The sequence below is a fragment of the Epinephelus fuscoguttatus genome, linkage group LG16 (genome assembly GCF_011397635.1).
Source record: "Epinephelus fuscoguttatus linkage group LG16, E.fuscoguttatus.final_Chr_v1".
Lineage (NCBI taxonomy): Eukaryota > Metazoa > Chordata > Actinopteri > Perciformes > Serranidae > Epinephelus > Epinephelus fuscoguttatus.
In genome coordinates this window covers 26,502,113-26,520,386 of record NC_064767.1, presented here as the reverse complement: position 1 = coordinate 26,520,386, position 18,274 = coordinate 26,502,113, and the positions used below count along the sequence as shown (strand labels likewise).

Genomic DNA, 18,274 nt, shown 5'->3' with positions numbered 1-18,274 from the left:
ATGACAAAAAAAATCACTGAGCAATCTCCATCTAGTTCAAAAGAGGCAACATCACAGAGGAATACTGATGGGCGGGCATTACGACAAAAGTGCTACTTAAGATCTAAAAAATAAAAAGGCCTTTGAAGACTGAAAAAAACCCCTAAAAACATAGAAAATGATCATTACACAAAACGGATAAACAAGGCTAATTACAGCTCTTGAGGGATGGCCTTTACTAACACCAAAACAGTTTGCAAGGAAACTTAAGAAAAAATGTTAACTCCAATTAAAACTGCCAACGTGAGACATGGCAGCGAGGACGCGCTTAAGCACTGCAGCTCACCTGGGTGAAGCTGATGGTGAAGATGGCGTGAGAGCGGCTGCTGAGGTCATTCATGCCTGTGCTGGCTGTGGTGCGGTTGGCATTGCCGAGAATAATCAGGTCCTCCATGTCACTGTGGTTGTGTGCCAAGTGCTTGGACAGATCTACACACAAGTTGTGGTCTGTATTACATTTTCTGCATTTCACACAAGCTGAGAGAGGCATGGGATGGAGAATAAAGCCCCGTCTTACTCTCTACGTAGGGCCCATCCCTGGGGTGCTCTCTCACTCTCAAGCCTCCATCTGCGGATGCAGTTTTCCTCTTGAGAAGGTCCTGCACACGTTCATTGTAGATCTCCAAATAGCTGGGGCCCAGACAGAAACACAAATGCAAAATTTGGTCTGAGATTACACACAAAGCCACACGATTAATGAAGGGTTTCAGTGTTGGTATGTGAGCGGCACAGCACCAAATGAGAACAAAACAAGTTGCTATACTCACCGTCTACTATGAAAAGAAATGCACAGGAGATTTAAAGCCAAATTATTGTGCATATTGAGCATGCATTGCTCTGCTTGCAATGGCAATGAATAAACAAACACATGCAAAGTAGGTTTCGGCAGAGCACTTCAAATCAATAACTGGGTGTGTGCAAGAAGCAAAAGGACTAGTCTGAGTGGCTGATTCAAAAACAATGCAAGGCATGGAGCAATTAGGCTTTACGGGAGCGTGACAAGTGATGAAAATGGTAGAGACCATATCACGTGGATGGAGCCATTCAGGTTGTTTTTCTGGCACAGAGTTGAGAAGTCAGACGGGTTACAATATTAGATGGTTTCTAAATGACTTGAAGCGTAGCTGCTATTACTACTATAACAGCACAGGAAGGATTATAAGGCCAGTTACATACTGTGTGATTCAAACTATGAATACAAAACATATGATGTTTTACAGCTATCTGCACAAGAGAAACCAACAACAATCAGAGGTTTCATTTATGGGCAAGTGAAACTGTGACCATAGGAATTGACAGAAAAAACTGACAAGTGGTAGATGCCATGCCAGGAATCTCACACATGTCCTATCCCAACATTCCTATAAGTTTAATTTCTTTAATGAATTATTTAATCATGCACTTTATCAAATTTGTTTAGAATTTGGAGCCCCATGAAGTCGTGATTGGTAAACTACTACATGAAGCCTTACACTGCTATTGTACGGTCACTAAATCTATGATATGTGTATCAGGGATATCAAAGCGTTTTAAATAATTACCATATCTTGAACCAAACATTTGAAACACATCTGTGTTTTTCATGTTGTCTGCAAGAAAACGGTGACGGTGATACTTCAATATCACTGACAATCACACTTTTTGGAAAATGTATTTGGAAGACAACGTGTAACTTGCACCTCTGCTGGGTATATACCAAAAAAAAAAAAAAAAACCAGTACAAAAAGGTGTAATCTGTCAGAAGCCATCCCGTGGTCATTTTCAAGCTATTCAACATTTCTAAAATAAAGCCGAGCCAGTCACATCACATCCAGTTCTGGAGTTGAATTAAACCCAAATAATGTGCCAGCAGCACACATGATACCAAATGGCTAAATAATAGTTTCACAGTATCTTGATGGGCTTCAAACCCTCAATTTTATCTCCAAACATAATCATTTAGGAGCAGAGCTGGGACATGTAATCGTGAAACAATTGTGCTGAGACTGGATATCACCTAGGATCTTGATTATAGTAATAAACCTTAATGTTGTCTTTTTCTGATTTTAAATGACTTCATTACGGTGAAGTCACGCAATTTTCTGAAGTTACATGACCATTTTAGCTCTGTGAAATGAACAATGAAGGCCTTTATCTGCACGACCATCATATCTAAACCGAGACCATACAGCTGAAAAATACAAGAAAGAACATCAAAAAACAGGAAACAACTCAATAACTGAGATGGCATTGTTTATGTCATGCTTCGTCATAAGTGTGACTGGAGGCCTAGTCACTGTCAGCTGGAAGTACATAGCTGCAAACAGTGTGTGTGTTTTTCCCGTGTGCATCTCATGAAATGTGCTGCAGCTCTGAGGAGTTTTGAGTTTTGAGTTTAATGACAATCAGGCATGAACTTGTTTCTGCATATTTTTGCACCATAGTTTTTTGACTGTTTTCACCTTTGCATCAGGGGTATAAGAGAAACTGAGGCCTTACTGTTATATTGAAATGACAGAAATCAGTCTGTTTGAAGTCTTGATCCCAGCATGGATTCTTTGTAGGCTGGTCATATACATGCTCTCTCTCTCTTTTTTTTTTTTTTTTTAGACACACTTTCCTCAATGAGTAAAATGGTCTTAGTGGTGCTGAAAAAAGGCTTGCAATTGTAGGCTCTCTTAGTATTAGATCAGAAAACAACTCAAAGAGGAGCATCATCCCAACATAAGCGACAGTAGCTTTGGATTTAATGCTGTTACCATTTGCCACACACCAATTTTTCCTTTCCAACTCTATATAAGTACCAAAAAAAATTGGTCTGTCCACCGCCTCTGCTAATTTCTAAAATTCTCGTAAGCAAAACATTGTCCTGGAATCTTTTAAATTTTTATAAGTTTATTGATTGATTGAAGATAAAAAGAAGAGTTACTACAGCACATATACGAAGGTCCCTTACCTGACCTCTGTGCGGAATGACACGGCATCACTCATGCTTCTACGAGATATCTCGCAGAACAGGCCTTCACAGATCCGTGGGATTAACCCTTTATCTTCCTGGCAAATTAAATGGTAGAAAATGTCACGTTTAGAACTTTTTGGAGCTCAAAAAGATAATGTTATACATAGTGTTACTTTTACATGACAATATCATTTTTGCTCCTATTATGTTCTCTTAATTTGGGTGTCAATGCTATGCCGTGACCACAAGTTAGCACATGCAAAGACTGCTGAACAACACAAACAACAGCTCATCTGATATGGAGTTACTGAAGCATAAAAGCAATTCCACTCCGAGCTGCATGCCCTCTTGTTTTAATTACAAAGTAACAGATAGTAAGCATTAAGAGCCATATATAATTATCTGGAATGTTGACAGCAGCTTTGCTGATGACCTTGCACAAGTCTCCTGGTAGACAAGCAGAAAGCTTGCTGGTAATGTGAAATTTCCATTGCTGCGCAAGGTGTGGAGAGAAAAGCTGTGGGTTGCTGGCCTCATCACATTTGCTGATTAGTGGGGGGAAACATGGAGATAAATGGGAAAGACAGGGAGGGATGTGTGATGAGGCTGCCATCAGTCAGTTTCTAATGTGGTGAGGAGTCGCTGCTCTGTGCACACTTGGTTAGGACTGCTGGGGTATTCTGCACTGTAAGCTTTACAGTGCTGTGAATATTGTGACATCCTGGGTGTCCGTGATGACTGAGGGGCTTATTTACAGGGCCTGTTTGAGATGCAAGTTGGAAACGACCCACAGATGTTTATAGGATATCTACCTCTCAAGATAAATTAAAAATGGCCCTTTAACCTGAGTGAGAGTGCTGAGACAGCTGATAGAAAGCCTTACTGTATGACCCATCATGGTGTAAGATTTTCCTGAGCCTGTCTGGCCATAGGCAAACACACAGGCATTGTAACCCTCAAACGCAGCTTTCAGGACATCAGACCCCAGGTCATGAAAAATCTGAAGCAGCAGAGAAAAAGTTAGTTAAAATATCAGGTCATTGTCCCACACTACAAAAAAGTTATGCAAAATGTTAAAACAGATGGTAGGGGAGAACCGGGTTTATCGTCACATTTTATTTTAATTTTGAATCCCTCAAAAACTGTATCCTTAACAGATTCCCTTTCAAAGTATAATGGAAGCCTAAAATGTCAGGTAGGAACGCAGTGACTTTACCCTCCTTAAGCTTATTCTGTTTTAAAGATATGTGGATGAATATGGATGAATTTAAAAAGTTAAATTCTAGCTCACGCATTAAGAGAGCATAAGCAGGAAAAAGCTTTCCTTCAAGTTTTTCATCCTTATATAGCATTATGAAGAACAATATCTTCCCTGAAGAGAATATGACAAGCATCCCCATCTGCAGTTTTTTTGCTAGCGACCAAAGGTGGATTTATACTTCTGCATCAGCTGTACGCAGAACCTATGACGTAGCCTCGCACGTGGCCTTCACTGTTTTGAGCATTTATACTTGTGCGGTGGTCTATCTGTGTTGCTCTGAAACACAATTTAAACATGGCTTAATAGCAACAAATACAAACACCAGTACACAAATCAGCTTCACTATAACTCACAGTATTCGCAGACAAAGCATTTGTCTTTTGTTGGACACTTTTTCTCCACAAATACAACATGCTAATGTTAATAGCACAAGCCTATGGCATTTTACATTGTGTAAATTATCTTAGCAGCTAGCGGACATTTCCTCTACTCATGTGAAGCCAGGGACTAAGCAACATTTAACAAATGTTACAAGATTCAGCTCCATTACAGCTCTCAAGGTTCACTAACAAAACAACTGTCTAAAAGACGTTTTCCAAACAAATATAACATGCTAACGTTATTAGCACAAGCTTATGTCATTTTACGTTGTAATAATTAGCCTAGCGATTCTCTGAGATTTCCTCTACTCATATGAGTTGCTGCAAGGTGTAGTTACATTTCTAGGGAAGTGCACGTTTGGCTATGACATAGGTTACGGCATCTATTTGACTGAGAAGTATAAATCCTGCTTAAGCCAACAACAACCACATGTTGTAGCCTCACTAAGAAAAAAAACTTCTAGAAATACTTAAATCTAAACTTTAGCTCTCTTTTCACACCAATAATTGATTTATAATGAACTCATTGTGTGTATGCCTAGAAGAGAAACACAACAGTGGGAGCTAGTTACACTATGACATAAAAAAAACTATAACCTTGTAGGTGACCTCTGACCCCAATTCTGAAAGTTTCAGTGGGCTACCAACATGTTTTAACAGGCCACAACAACAGCCATGTGACAACCAGCCCAGTTCTCCCCTAAACACAAGAATACAGATACCCTCTCCTGGGATGTAAATGTGAGTCTTCCTCTGTCCGTTGAATCATATGAGAAGTCATAAGAGAAGGTCTTCCCTTTGCCCTTCAGCTCGTCCCCTCGAACAGGTGAAGGCTACAATTTGAAATACACAGCCCACTCTTAATAAAAACTTAATTAATTTAGTATAATGGCGTTTTGTGTGATAAAATACCTTATAAATAGATGTAGAGTTCCCCTTCATTTGAATTATCACCTTCGATGATAACTGCTTTTCTCTGTGGAGACGTGAACGTGAGTGGCATCAGAGTTGATTCAGAGAGACAATAACAGCAGTCACTCAACCTACCTTTTGTTCAATGGACGGGCTCGGACCGCGACTCGCACTGACGCCATTACTGATCAAAATCAGACACAACACATTAAACAGACAGTTTTCTCAGCCGGTTTTCTCCTGCTTTGAAAAAGAAGTCCACCTTTCGCGTGAAGACATCCGCGTGAACATCAAGGCCGCGTAATTTCACACCTAATTATCACACCTGGGGCCTGTTGCTGCCTTTCTCGGCGCACTACACAAATTGGCCACTAGGGTGTAGTAGCCTGCGACTTAATACATTTTTTATATTTGCTCAATCCCTTTTATTATTTATTATGTTATTATACTTATTTTGATATATTCAGGGTGCCTGCAGGTATTTAAATAATCTTGAGTGTGAATTCGCGAGGTCTTAATTGCCATGAACATTTCTATTTAATTTCATTCATCCATTTATTTATTTAAAGTCCATATTTCTAATTTTTCAGATCTTTAATACTACCACTAAATCTAAGTGTGTCTTTTCATTCTATATTTATCTGTTGGCAAAATGTAGATTAGCCTGACTTACTCTGTTAACTATGTCCCTACATAACGCCTACATCTACACTGGACTGCATACCTTGATACTTACCTGCAATGCTTGAATAAGAAAAAGATGGATTCTCCAGAAATTAGTGTTAAATTCGGATATAATGATCTTGAAAATGCCATAAGCGTCCGATACCTGTAGACACCCTGTTTTTGCACTCAATTTACAGGCAGATGTCTCATTTTCTGTTTATCTAAAAACATAACTTTGTAAATGTATCCACTCACAAATGGAAAGTGACTCAACCAGATTTTACACACTTAACTTTAAATTGTATTTGGAGTTTCTAATCAATAAACCCACTGTATTGAAATCAACATGTATCTAATGTGTCCACTGATTTGAATATGTCTGTCAATATGCTGCATTTGACACTCACGGGGAAAAAAACCCGACAGCAGGGCTTGAAACATCGCCAAGTTGTTCCGCTTATTGGTCTCGTGGTAAAAGCGATTTTAGGCCGTCAAACGTTGACTAAAATTATCTGAAAAGTGATGTAAGCTTGTAGTCTGTGTTGTTATATTTGCTAATACCTTTAGTGTTGGGTCTGTTGAAAAAAAATGAACAATTAAAGCGGTTAATTTAATGTCTCATTCGAAATAATATTATTTATTCAGTGACGTTCAAAATTCAGCAAACTGTGAAAGCCATGAAAAACCTACAAACCAAACCTTTACACCTGCGAGAATTAACACATTTCTGATTTACTGTTTTGGACATAACAGTCGGAGGAACAGTACTTTAGTCGGGGAAGTTTGTTTTTCGAATATTTCAATGTAGCCTGAACACGGCGTTGCTGTCGTTCCACGTTTCCCATGATGCAGTGCGGCCAACACCCGGCGGGGACATTCAAAATCATGGCAGAAGACTCTAATATAATAAAGCTAACATCTAACTCAGAATGCGCGGAACATACGTCCACTATTACCGGCGGAGACACCGGGATAACGAGGCGCCTGTCGTTTCCGTCAGAGCCGAATATGACCTGTAAAGTCCTGTCGTTACAAAATGTTCCCGAAGACTCAAACTCGCACCGACCGTCTGCGGAAGTAGCCGAACAGCTTTCACCACGGGCCGTAAACACAAGCGTAAAAGCGAAAAATGAAACGGAATTGAAAGATGCCTCCACTGAAAATCGACTCAACTCAAAACAGCATAGTGTGATTAACACTGAAGACAAGGAAAACATCATTATGTCCTCCACAAGCAGCACTCCAGGTTGGTTACCGGTGTGGGTATCCATGTTTTCCAGTGGGGACGTTAAAACACATTTCCTAACTGTTAGACGTTTCTCAGATCCAGCATGGCAGATGAGTGTGATGTGATAGGTTATAAACATAGTGTCCGGTGTCTTAATTCTTTTTATTTGTAGCTTCTCTGTTTTTTAACATGGTAAACTGAATATCTTAGAGTTTTGGATTATTGTTTTGGTCAAAACAAGACATTTAAAGATGTCATTCTGCACTCTGGGAAACTATAATGGACATGATTTACTATTCTCAAGTTACTTTACAGACATATTTATCTTATTCTGCTAACAAAACATTAGTATCAACAAAGCAAATACGATTACACTATCCAGCAGTGTATATATAGTAGATAACATGAGCCCCATCCTAACCAGCTGTATTAAAATGCTGCTTACACTTGAAGGCATCAATAGTTATAATCCAGTATACCCTGATATAATTTTTTTTATTTTTTTTATTTTAACCTTTATTTTACCAGGAAATAGTCCCATTGAGATTCAGAAACTCTTTTGCAAGGGAGTCCTGGCCAAGACAGCAGCATAATAGTTGCACTAAAAAAAAACACAATAGGTTAAAACAGACAACATGAAACAAACAGTTACAAAACAGTTGGCAATTCACTTCAAGACAGTAATCACCAGCAGCGCTCAGTAACAGGACATGTGCATTTAGTACTCAAATAGTCCTTAATCCTACTTTTAAAATGTTCCATACTTGGCAGGTAATCCATTTTAAAATGTCTCTGTAACTCACACTCACATACTGTATTAATTATGTAATACTGTATTAATTTGCACTTAAAGGGAAACACCACCAAAATTAAGTATACCAATATGTTATTTTCATAGCCAAGGAAAGTTCAATCAATATTAGTGAACATGAGCTACCTTCTTTCAAAGCCAGAAACCAGATATGATAGTTTCAAACTTGTGATGTCAAAGTATAGGGAGCTGCTCCACTGACAATAAAAAATCTTATATTGTAGTGTTCTCAGTTCTGAAACAGAAGATGTACCTATATACTCAGAACATTCCTCTGGGTGCTCTCAGTGTCATCTATTATATTTTTCACCATTGATTGTCTATGAAGCAGCTCCAGACCTCATAACTGTTGATTTGGGAAAGAGAGGTTCACGCTTACTAATATTATATAATTACTATGATCTAATACTGTGAGACCATAGGAATAACATGTACGTAAGGATGCCTGATATTGGATTTTTTGCTGATATCCAATATGCCAATATATAACAACTTATTAGGCTGATAAGCAATACCAGTATCAATATATCCACTTTTTTACCAGCTAATCTTAGTGATCATTAAGTCTCTTCTGTGGTGGAATTAACATCATATTATGCATGCATACTCTTATCCTAATGGCCCACCAGCAGATGGAGACATGAGATATGCTTTTCAATGTATGTAACATTTATTCATTGTGCAACATTAAAAAACATATTGGCCAATACCGATGATGTACCAATATTATCAGCATTTTGGCTGATTCCGATGACATGCCGATATTATTGTGCTTCTCTACATGTATGAATTCTGAAAAAGGCTGCAGTTTCCATTTAAGCAAACCTTTGAGTGCAGGATTGTTTATTATGCTTAAGTAGAGGATCTGAGTCATTCTTCCACCTCAGCCAGGCAGTAACTTTATGTTAAGTTTAGGGGGAAAATGGGGACAATGGCTGTATTAGAACACTGGCCCTGCTAGATTTAATTATTTAACTAGCTAAAATTGAGCAAAACAGGCCTATTGCTCACCCTAATGACATTACTGTGGTCTGCATTTGGACAGAAAACACCCAAGACGAGGACACTTCTGGTCAGAGGACTTTGTCGGATTCCAGCGTGACTGCCAGTAAACAACACAGTGACAGAGAGGACAGTGATTCTGAGGTGATGAGAAGAGCGCGGGAGGAAGGCCGTGTGAACGTGGTTTTCCCTGGCACTGTGACTCAGGAAGGCTGCTGCCGCTTCGTCAGTGAGATCCTCAAGTGCGTTCTCTACCAGAGACAGCAACTGCCCATGACGTACGACCAGCTGGTTTACTCCCAGAAGAAACAGCAAGCCACAATGCAGGTGAAGGGGAAAATGAAGTGTGCAAGCATAGTGTACAAATGCTCATAAATGAAGACTGTGGATTTGAGATTAACTAAATATGTTTGCTGAATGTTTTACTTTTCAGGATAAAGACACAGTGAGTCGGAGGCCGCCGCAGTCTGCAGACATGGACGGGCGCAAGTGTCAACAGACTCTTCAGGAGCTAGAGGAGGTGCTGCAGCAGCTGGAGGTGCTTTTTTCCCTTAGCAAGGTGCCCCGTGTGCTGCTGCTGATGGGTGGCTCCCTCGTCCTCCCCAAAGAGCTGTATGAGATCAACATGGAGGCTCTGGTATTGGCTGGTGGTGAGCAGTGTCTACGGGTGTCCTCATGCTTAAGGCAACTCTTCCGTACTCTTTTTGTGGCTGACCTTTTGTCTGACACCAGACCCGTTCGTTTAATGCCTACCACAGTTATGGCACTGGCTCACAGGGATTGCGGTGTAGGTTGGTTCCGCCCTAAACTGCAATTTAAAGTGCCAACCCGTGTAAAGAACCAAACTATAGCTCTGTCTACTGATCCCAGCACCTGTAAGGAATCAAGGGCACAGGGGTCAGACTGGCAGGATTATGTGTGGTTTCAGGCTCCAATGACTATCAAGGGCTTTGGCAAATGACCCAGACAGTTGGGGAGCACATAATCTGAGCTTGGAGCTCTTTATCTGGAGCATGTATACTACAGTACAATAACATTTTAATGGTGGTTAATGTGAATTTTGAACTTGAATTTTGAATTGAATTGTCCATATTTTAATGAATTATGAGTTCCATTTTTTTCTACTTGAAATTAAAAGTGTCACCTAAAACAATAGTTGGTTTTTTGACTCAAGCAGTGTAGTGTATTGCAGTCTTCTGAGGCTTTGTTAGTATTAAATCTATGACAACATTGTGCATTGTTTATATTTATGAATAATGTTTTACATGTTTTGCATAAAATATCACTAATTTTTAAGGATGTTAAACACAGCACAGCACACATAATATTGGTGAAATATGTTTTTAATAGGCATAACTGAAAAGGTTTACTGCATTATAGTGCTTTCTCTAATCCAATCTTTGGATACATTGGAGTGCCAGTATCATCTGTGTTTATGTTTACATGTATTGAAATCTGAAAAAGATTTTTCACAGTGCTGCAATTTTGGAGGCAATCCATCAATGAAATGATTGTAGCGTGAACACAATCTTAGTAGCAAGGATTTGTGTCCTATTTGGAATGACCAATCACAGAAACACAGCTGCAATAATAAAGAACAGATGTACCGTAATTACATTTGTCTGAGGCTGAACTCCACTTTTTTGACAAACTGGAAAATATCTTCAGCTAGCAGCTGGGGCTCCTCAAAGGCAGCAAAGTGACCACCTCGAGGCATGAAAGTGTAGGAGTAGATGTTTCGATACCTAATTGATGCCCATGACTTAGGGCAGTGCATCAGCTCCCCAGGGAACGCTGCAAGTCCAGTGGGCACAAATATTCCTGTCCTAAAACAAAATGGGAAACTCTATCAGAGTTAAAACATGATATTGATATGTCTTGACAGTATGAGCATTTGGGCACATACTTTGCATCCACTCTTTTGTCAGGGTTGCTCTTGAAGTTCTCTTTGTAGAAGCGCATGGAGGAGATGATAGAGCCTGTGGTCCAGTAGATCATGACATTTGTCAAGAGCTCATCCAGGCTGAACTTCCTGCACAGATGTAGACATTTATAATTACAGCCAGCAACCTTGCTGAATCTATTGTATCATCTCTAGGCTGGAAATAGCAAAAAAGGCAAAACTGAATTTCCTCTTGTACCTGTCCAGGCCACCATCCACCAGATCTCTGTTCTTTAGATCAGTCCAGGTGGAGAACTTCTCCATGATGTAGGCCGCCAAGCCTACAGGAGAGTCATTCACTCCACAGCCTGTAACCACAATTTAAGAGACATTAACAGCTGGAATATTTGCGTACTGAGACTACAAAATAGTAGGAGTAGTTTGCTTGTTTTAGGCGGTTCCTCTGCCCTATAAACAGTGACAATAACACCCTCAGACTATGTTTCCTGGTTGTGTATGTCCCCACCTGCAGTGTCTGGTTTAGTGGCCTGGATGTGTAAGTAGCCTGTTTCCCTCAGGATGTCCCAGACATTCTTTTCAAAGTAAGGGAACAACCGGCGAACGTCTTCCCGAGTTAAGCCCACCAGGAAGGGCAGATAAGGACCAATCATGAGGGACAACAAAATTTTGAACCCCCTTGTTGACATAAACATGTTTAAGTGGAGACCTTTCACACACCTGGAAAAAAAAGTAAAAAAAAAAAAAGTCAATGTTATCGAAGCTTTCAGGTCTTACAACATTTCTATATTAAAAACAGATTTGCAGCTATTACGCAAGTTTTTATCATGTTTTTCTTTTTGGAAAACTGTCCTTAATTTGAGCTGACAATCCAGGAATTTGCAGTGTCAGCAGCTTTGGTCAATTCTGCACTTTGCACACAGCAAGCACTGTTTCACAATACTCCCTTTAAAAAAAAAAAACAAGTGGGTGGTGGAAATTCCACTGCGATGATAACTTGTTTGCAAGAGCTTGTTTTGCTGTCTTACTGAGGCTTCATCTGTGCCATGTTGGTGGTGATTAGAGAGCCCCAGTCCCCTCCCTGCAGATAGAACTGGGAGAATCCCAAACGTTCCATCAGTGTCAGGAAAACTCGGGCAGCAGCGAGACTGTCAAATCCTGAATAGACACAGGAAAATCATCTGTAAACATCTGCTGCTCAAACTTAAACACATACAGATTTATTGAGAATCGTCTACCTTGTTTGCGAGGGGCGTCTGAGAAACCGTAGCCAGGGATGGACGGGCATATGACCTCAAACGCGATGCCACTCTGGTTCTCTGTGAGAAGTGGCATGATCTTGTAGAACTCATAGAAGGAGCCGGGCCAGCCGTGAACGAGCATGAGAGGCAGAACCTTCTGATTCTCGCGGTACGGTGGTCGCACGTGGATGAAGTGCACATCCAGTCCTGCATTAAAGCACACGCATTGGTGTGCAGACAGAAAAAAGAAAGTGCATGTAGTGATTACTCTTCAAACAAAGCAAACCACTTTGACTCTGCTCGGGGCTGTGTACCTTCTATTTTAGTTTTGTAGTGTGGATACTTGTTAAGCACTGCCACCTGCTTTTTCCAGTCAAACTCGTGTCTCCAATAGGAAACCACTTTCCTAAGATAAGTGGAACTGAAGCCATAGTGGAAGCAGCTATCTTCTAAAGGGTCAGTGAAGCGGGTTTTGTCAATGCGCTCATAAAGATCCTGTTGAATAAAAGCACTATAGGTTACTACACACTTTTGATTACTGATGATGAAAAGTTACTGAACAGCTCAAAAAGGACCTTGATCTCCATATCTGAGGTTTGCACTTTGAAGGGATAGATCTTATCATCCGTTGTCAGGGGCTTCTTCCCTGCTCCCCACCATCCTTCACCAAGAGGAATGCTTTTGACTTGTCTTCTTTTGTACACCATGTATGCCAGTATCCCCCCTGCTGCCACGGCTGAGCCTATTAGGAGCTGCTGCTGGAAGACATCCAAGCCACAAAAAGTTTGCCTGCAAAGTGTGGGGGAAAATATGAGGGGGGAAACTCACTGGGGACAATCATAGCTCTGATGTAATTACAGATATTTATCTAGATAAAGTTTGAGCAAAAGCTCATAAAGGCCTACTTACTTCAAAACCTGCAGTCGTTGCATTGTGCAATTCCAAAGGTGAGCGCCCACGCAGGTGATTATTTTGGACCTACCTGCGCTGGGACAGAAGTCAAAAATGTTTCCGCACTTCAAAAGTTGCGCACAAGCACGTTAAAACCCAGCCGCCATGCCTGTCAACAACCTTGTTTACCTCCTCTTAAGTGTGCCTTTAGGAAATGTTAGAATTGCAAAGTAGAAAGGGAGACTGCGGGATTGAGAGGTGTTAAAAACGAACACACTCGCGACTGTCTGGTGAAGCGAGAACTGGCTCGTTGTGGGAGGGGCTTGTGTTGGAGAGGTTGTTGATTGGCTGAGAGATGTGTCACTCACCGCGCACGAACAGCCGTGACGTCGTTGTTTATATAACAGGGAGGAAACGCGCAGCTTGTTTTGTTGAATTGAGTTCGTTGTTACTGAAACACGATGTGGAAGATTGTCCTCCTCGTTCTCGCGGCGGTTATCGCCATCGGATCAGGGGAAAAGTTAATCGGGGGGTTTCAAGACGTAGACTACAACACTGACGAAGGCGCGATGAATGCCCTCAACTTCTCCGTCGTCCAACACAACAGAGCCAGCAACGACGTGTACCTCAGCCAGGTGGCAGAAGTGATCAAGGTTCAGAGACAGGTCAGTGGCCTAGCGTTTCATTTGGACTTGTGAATGTCTAGACTTCATTTCACTGAGCTTGTAAAGCCAAGACTCCAGTTTACATGTACGTTGCGGTGTGACAGCAGCCATTAACTGTGACTGTGGGCCCGTGAGGCCTGTACACATTACATGTTTAATTTTTTTTACTCCGACGCCACCCTTAAGTCACATGACTGTGAGCAGTGAGTTGTCTCTTTATTTATACCCCAGGTGCATCGATCCTAGAGGTAATTTGGGGTTTGGCAATGACGTAACATGTCTCGCCCTTTGGAATGCAAACACCATAATCAAACATGACAAATCTTATACTGGTAATGGCTCACACACACAAGTCCCACCCACACTTGAATATATATGTCTGGCTGAATTTGTAGCCCTTGATTACAGTATATACATATATTTTTGATTAATAATTACACTTGATTCATAACTATACAAGAATGTCCTCATGTCCATGATCAGCTGAATTCACAGTTTTCAACAGAGAGAAACAAACAAACAAAACAACATAATCCAATCAAATCCCATCCGGTGTCTCTACATACATGGGGCCGGCTGCACAAAACACCATAAGTTCCTCCTGAAAGTCTTAGTTAAGGTTTTTTCAAATTTAATCCCTCGCAGAAAACACCCTTAATCTTCTCCTAAGGGTTTCTTTAAAATGTTGACCTATGTTTTTATGGCTTTCTCCTTGTCTTGGTCTTATACTTAAGGGATCCCTAGACTGTTACACAAATGACCTTAAAGCAAGATTTAAAAAAAATAGTAATAAATAAAAAATTAAGGTATCTCCAACTCATCATCCGTTGTCAGGGGCTTCTTCCCTGCTCCCCACCATCCTTCACCAAGAGGAATGCTTTTGACTTGTCTTCTTTTGTACACCATGTATGCCAGTATCCCCCCTGCTGCCACGGCTGAGCCTATTAGGAGCTGCTGCTGGAAGACATCCAAGCCACAAAAAGTTTGCCTGCAAAGTGTGGGGGAAAATATGAGGGGGGAAACTCACTGGGGACAATCATAGCTCTGATGTAATTACAGATATTTATCTAGATAAAGTTTGAGCAAAAGCTCATAAAGGCCTACTTACTTCAAAACCTGCAGTCGTTGCATTGTGCAATTCCAAAGGTGAGCGCCCACGCAGGTGATTATTTTGGACCTACCTGCGCTGGGACAGAAGTCAAAAATGTTTCCGCACTTCAAAAGTTGCGCACAAGCACGTTAAAACCCAGCCGCCATGCCTGTCAACAACCTTGTTTACCTCCTCTTAAGTGTGCCTTTAGGAAATGTTAGAATTGCAAAGTAGAAAGGGAGACTGCGGGATTGAGAGGTGTTAAAAACGAACACACTCGCGACTGTCTGGTGAAGCGAGAACTGGCTCGTTGTGGGAGGGCTTGTGTTGGAGAGGTTGTTGATTGGCTGAGAGATGTGTCACTCACCGCGCACGAACAGCCGTGACGTCGTTGTTTATATAACAGGGAGGAAACGCGCAGCTTGTTTTGTTGAATTGAGTTCGTTGTTACTGAAACACGATGTGGAAGATTGTCCTCCTCGTTCTCGCGGCGGTTATCGCCATCGGATCAGGGGAAAAGTTAGTCGGGGGGTTTCAAGACGTAGACTACAACACTGACGAAGGCGCGATGAATGCCCTCAACTTCTCCGTCGTCCAACACAACAAAGCCAGCAACGACGTGTACCTCAGCCAGGTGGCAGAAGTGATCAAGGTTCAGAGACAGGTCAGTGGCCTAGCGTTTCATTTGGACTTGTGAATGTCTAGACTTCATTTCACTGAGCTTGTAAAGCCAAGACTCCAGTTTACATGTACGTTGCGGTGTGACAGCAGCCATTAACTGTGACTGTGGGCCCGTGAGGCCTGTACACATTACATGTTTAATTTTTTTTACTCCGACGCCACCCTTAAGTCACATGACTGTGAGCAGTGAGTTGTCTCTTTATTTATACCCCAGGTGCATCGATCCTAGAGGTAATTTGGGGTTTGGCAATGACGTAACATGTCTCGCCCTTTGGAATGCAAACACCATAATCAAACATGACAAATCTTATACTGGTAATGGCTCACACACACAAGTCCCACCCACACTTGAATATATATGTCTGGCTGAATTTGTAGCCCTTGATTACAGTATATACATATATTTTTGATTAATAATTACACTTGATTCATAACTATACAAGAATGTCCTCATGTCCATGATCAGCTGAATTCACAGTTTTCAACAGAGAGAAACAAACAAACAAAACAACATAATCCAATCAAATCCCATCCGGTGTCTCTACATACCTGGGGCCGGCTGCACAAAACACCATAAGTTCCTCCTGAAAGTCTTAGTTAAGGTTTTTTCAAATTTAATCCCTCGCAGAAAACACCCTTAATCTTCTCCTAAGGGTTTCTTTAAAATGTTGACCTATGTTTTTATGGCTTTCTCCTTGTCTTGGTCTTATACTTAAGGGATCCCTAGACTGTTACACAAATGACCTTAAAGCAAGATTTAAAAAAAATAGTAATAAATAAAAAATTAAGGTATCTCCAACTCTATTTTAACTACAGCATGACCAAGTTTATGGAGATGAGTAAGTAAGTAAGTTCTCCTGCGGGTTCTCCTGCGACCAGGAGAACCCAATGAATACACTTTTGATTTTAAACTTAAAATTTGACTGACTTCGTTTTTCCTTAACTAAGGAAACCTTTAAAGGGATTATGTGCAACTGTGTCCCTCAGCTGAGGAGAAATGAAGCTTTAGCCTAAGTGTCATACTTAAGGAGAAAACTTAAGGTGTTTTGTGCAACCAGTCCCTGTTCTTCACACATTTCTCAAGATTTTTTTTTCTTCTGCAGATCAGGTCATTATTTTTAAGTAATTGTGTACCCTTCTTGAAACTTAAAAGAGGGCTAACATGTTGCTGTACCAGATCATTTTGTGTTTTGGTGTGGAGTATGTTGGTATTTGACTGATACAAAGATAAGCTTAAACGGAGAGTTCACCCCCCCAAAAACTGACTGTAGAGTGTCCGACTTCTCTTGAATACAGTTGCATCTAGTTCCATTATATTAAAGAAAAGGCAAACATCTCTGGTTGTTTTTGCTGACACATGGCAACTCACACCAAAACAATCCACATTTTTGAATAGCATTTCAGGTAAGCGGAAAAAAAAAAGTATTTTGGATTTGGGGCTGAACTGTTCCTTAAGGGTTAATATTTGGGGAATGTGTTCATATAAAGGCCACCACTTTTGCCTTAATTTTGCATTTACCTGAAATCTACTGTCAGATTGCTACAGTGCTTTACCATGAAGTTTAACATTGATCTGTTTTTCCACCATTCCCTCTCTTCTCCTCACAGGTGGTTGCTGGCATGAACTACGTCATAACTGTGAAAATGGCGAAGACCCCCTGCAGAAAGGGCAGTGCAAATGAAGTGTGCGCCATCCACCAAAACCCAGAATTGGCTCGGGTAATGACGTTAACATGAGGCTATAACCATTAGACATAATGTTTACAGGTCACACAGCTGACTTGTACTTCTCTCTTCAGCAGTACACCATAAACTATCAGATTGTGAAACAAGTTTATACTTCCCCTCTTTGATCAAGCTTGGTTTGTTGCTGTTCCCCCTGAGAGAAGTTGGAAGTGAGAGTGGTGTGTGAAGCGAGGGGAAGTGACTAGCAAAGATGTTGAACCATAGTCACTTTTAACCAGAGGACTAAGTTTAACAAATAAATTACCATTAACCTATTAATGATAAATGATAAGTGGACTTAATTTCAATGAAATCTTAAGTAATCATGCTCATTTAATGTTTTCTTCCTCAGCCATACCAGTGCACATTCACAGTGTGGAGCAGACCATGGTTGAATGACATCCAGTTGACGAAGCAGGAGTGCTAGAAAGAGAACTGCGAGGGAAATCTCGAGTCTTGGCGCTGTTTGCAAAATAACCTTCATTCAGATTAATATGTACTTCCCTGTAGTCGAACCACAAAAGTAGTAAACGTCCCTTTTCTGCCTATGCCACAGTGCTGTATGCTAGATTGAATATCCTTTGACAGTCACTGTGTTTTAAAATAACCTTTACAGTTTAAAAATGTAAAGGTTCATTTACTTTTAGAGGAGTAACTTTCTAATGCATAAGTGCTAAACCAAGCAAATAACTAATAATTGTGATTGAACTGTTGATTAAGCTTTTTAAAAAACACAGCTTTTTAAAATGAAATGAAAATTAAAGCAGCACGTGAATTTAAATGAATGTGTCCATGTGGTAAATACATACAGGTATTCATCTTTCGCTATCCCAACCTCAGCTTG

At 40.7% G+C, this 18,274-nt stretch overlaps 4 protein-coding genes across 6 annotated transcripts in view; 2 read left to right on the top strand and 2 right to left on the bottom strand.

Annotated features, from left to right (window-relative positions):
- The window catches only part of kif16bb (kinesin family member 16Bb), a 31,313-nt gene extending 25,352 nt beyond the window's left edge, over positions 1 to 5,961 (bottom strand). The window contains exons 1-7 of the mRNA XM_049600493.1: positions 5,666 to 5,961; positions 5,531 to 5,594; positions 5,341 to 5,451; positions 3,861 to 3,977; positions 2,975 to 3,072; positions 557 to 669; positions 326 to 468 (exon numbers count right to left, since the gene is read on the bottom strand). Of these exons, the coding sequence (XP_049456450.1) occupies positions 326 to 468; positions 557 to 669; positions 2,975 to 3,072; positions 3,861 to 3,977; positions 5,341 to 5,451; positions 5,531 to 5,594; positions 5,666 to 5,712 (693 nt within the window). The 5' untranslated portion in view covers positions 5,713 to 5,961. The remainder of the gene's footprint in view (positions 1 to 325; positions 469 to 556; positions 670 to 2,974; positions 3,073 to 3,860; positions 3,978 to 5,340; positions 5,452 to 5,530; positions 5,595 to 5,665) is intronic.
- A 1,098-nt stretch (positions 5,962 to 7,059) lies between these two features.
- On the top strand, positions 7,060 to 10,413 carry LOC125903796 (MAD2L1 binding protein). The gene is made up of 3 exons (XM_049600943.1): positions 7,060 to 7,442; positions 9,281 to 9,564; positions 9,671 to 10,413. Exons 1-3 carry the CDS (start codon positions 7,082 to 7,084, stop codon positions 10,196 to 10,198), a joined length of 1,173 nt encoding a protein of 390 aa, XP_049456900.1. The 5' UTR covers positions 7,060 to 7,081; the 3' UTR covers positions 10,199 to 10,413.
- A 146-nt stretch (positions 10,414 to 10,559) lies between these two features.
- ephx5 (epoxide hydrolase 5) lies at positions 10,560 to 15,309 on the bottom strand. 2 transcript variants are annotated; one of them, XM_049600941.1, is made up of 9 exons: positions 15,043 to 15,309; positions 12,954 to 13,167; positions 12,693 to 12,873; positions 12,376 to 12,585; positions 12,166 to 12,295; positions 11,646 to 11,857; positions 11,379 to 11,487; positions 11,144 to 11,269; positions 10,560 to 11,063 (listed from the first exon to the last, which is right to left on the bottom strand). In XM_049600941.1, exons 1-9 carry the CDS (start codon positions 15,063 to 15,065, stop codon positions 10,850 to 10,852), a joined length of 1,419 nt encoding a protein of 472 aa, XP_049456898.1. In that variant the 5' UTR covers positions 15,066 to 15,309; the 3' UTR covers positions 10,560 to 10,849. The 2 variants fall into 2 exon arrangements, with proteins under 2 accessions (XP_049456898.1, XP_049456897.1); XM_049600940.1 differs by lacking the exon at positions 15,043 to 15,309 and adding an exon at positions 13,288 to 13,503.
- Positions 13,658 to 18,211, top strand: cst3 (cystatin C (amyloid angiopathy and cerebral hemorrhage)). Of its 2 annotated transcripts, none has more exons than XM_049600948.1 (3): positions 13,658 to 13,934; positions 17,314 to 17,424; positions 17,783 to 18,211. In XM_049600948.1, the coding sequence occupies exons 1-3, from the start codon at positions 13,731 to 13,733 to the stop codon at positions 17,855 to 17,857; spliced, it is 390 nt and encodes a 129-aa protein (XP_049456905.1). In that variant the 5' UTR covers positions 13,658 to 13,730; the 3' UTR covers positions 17,858 to 18,211. The 2 variants fall into 2 exon arrangements, with proteins under 2 accessions (XP_049456905.1, XP_049456906.1); XM_049600949.1 differs by lacking the exon at positions 13,658 to 13,934 and adding an exon at positions 15,415 to 15,688.
- The last annotated feature ends 63 nt before the right edge of the window (positions 18,212 to 18,274 follow it).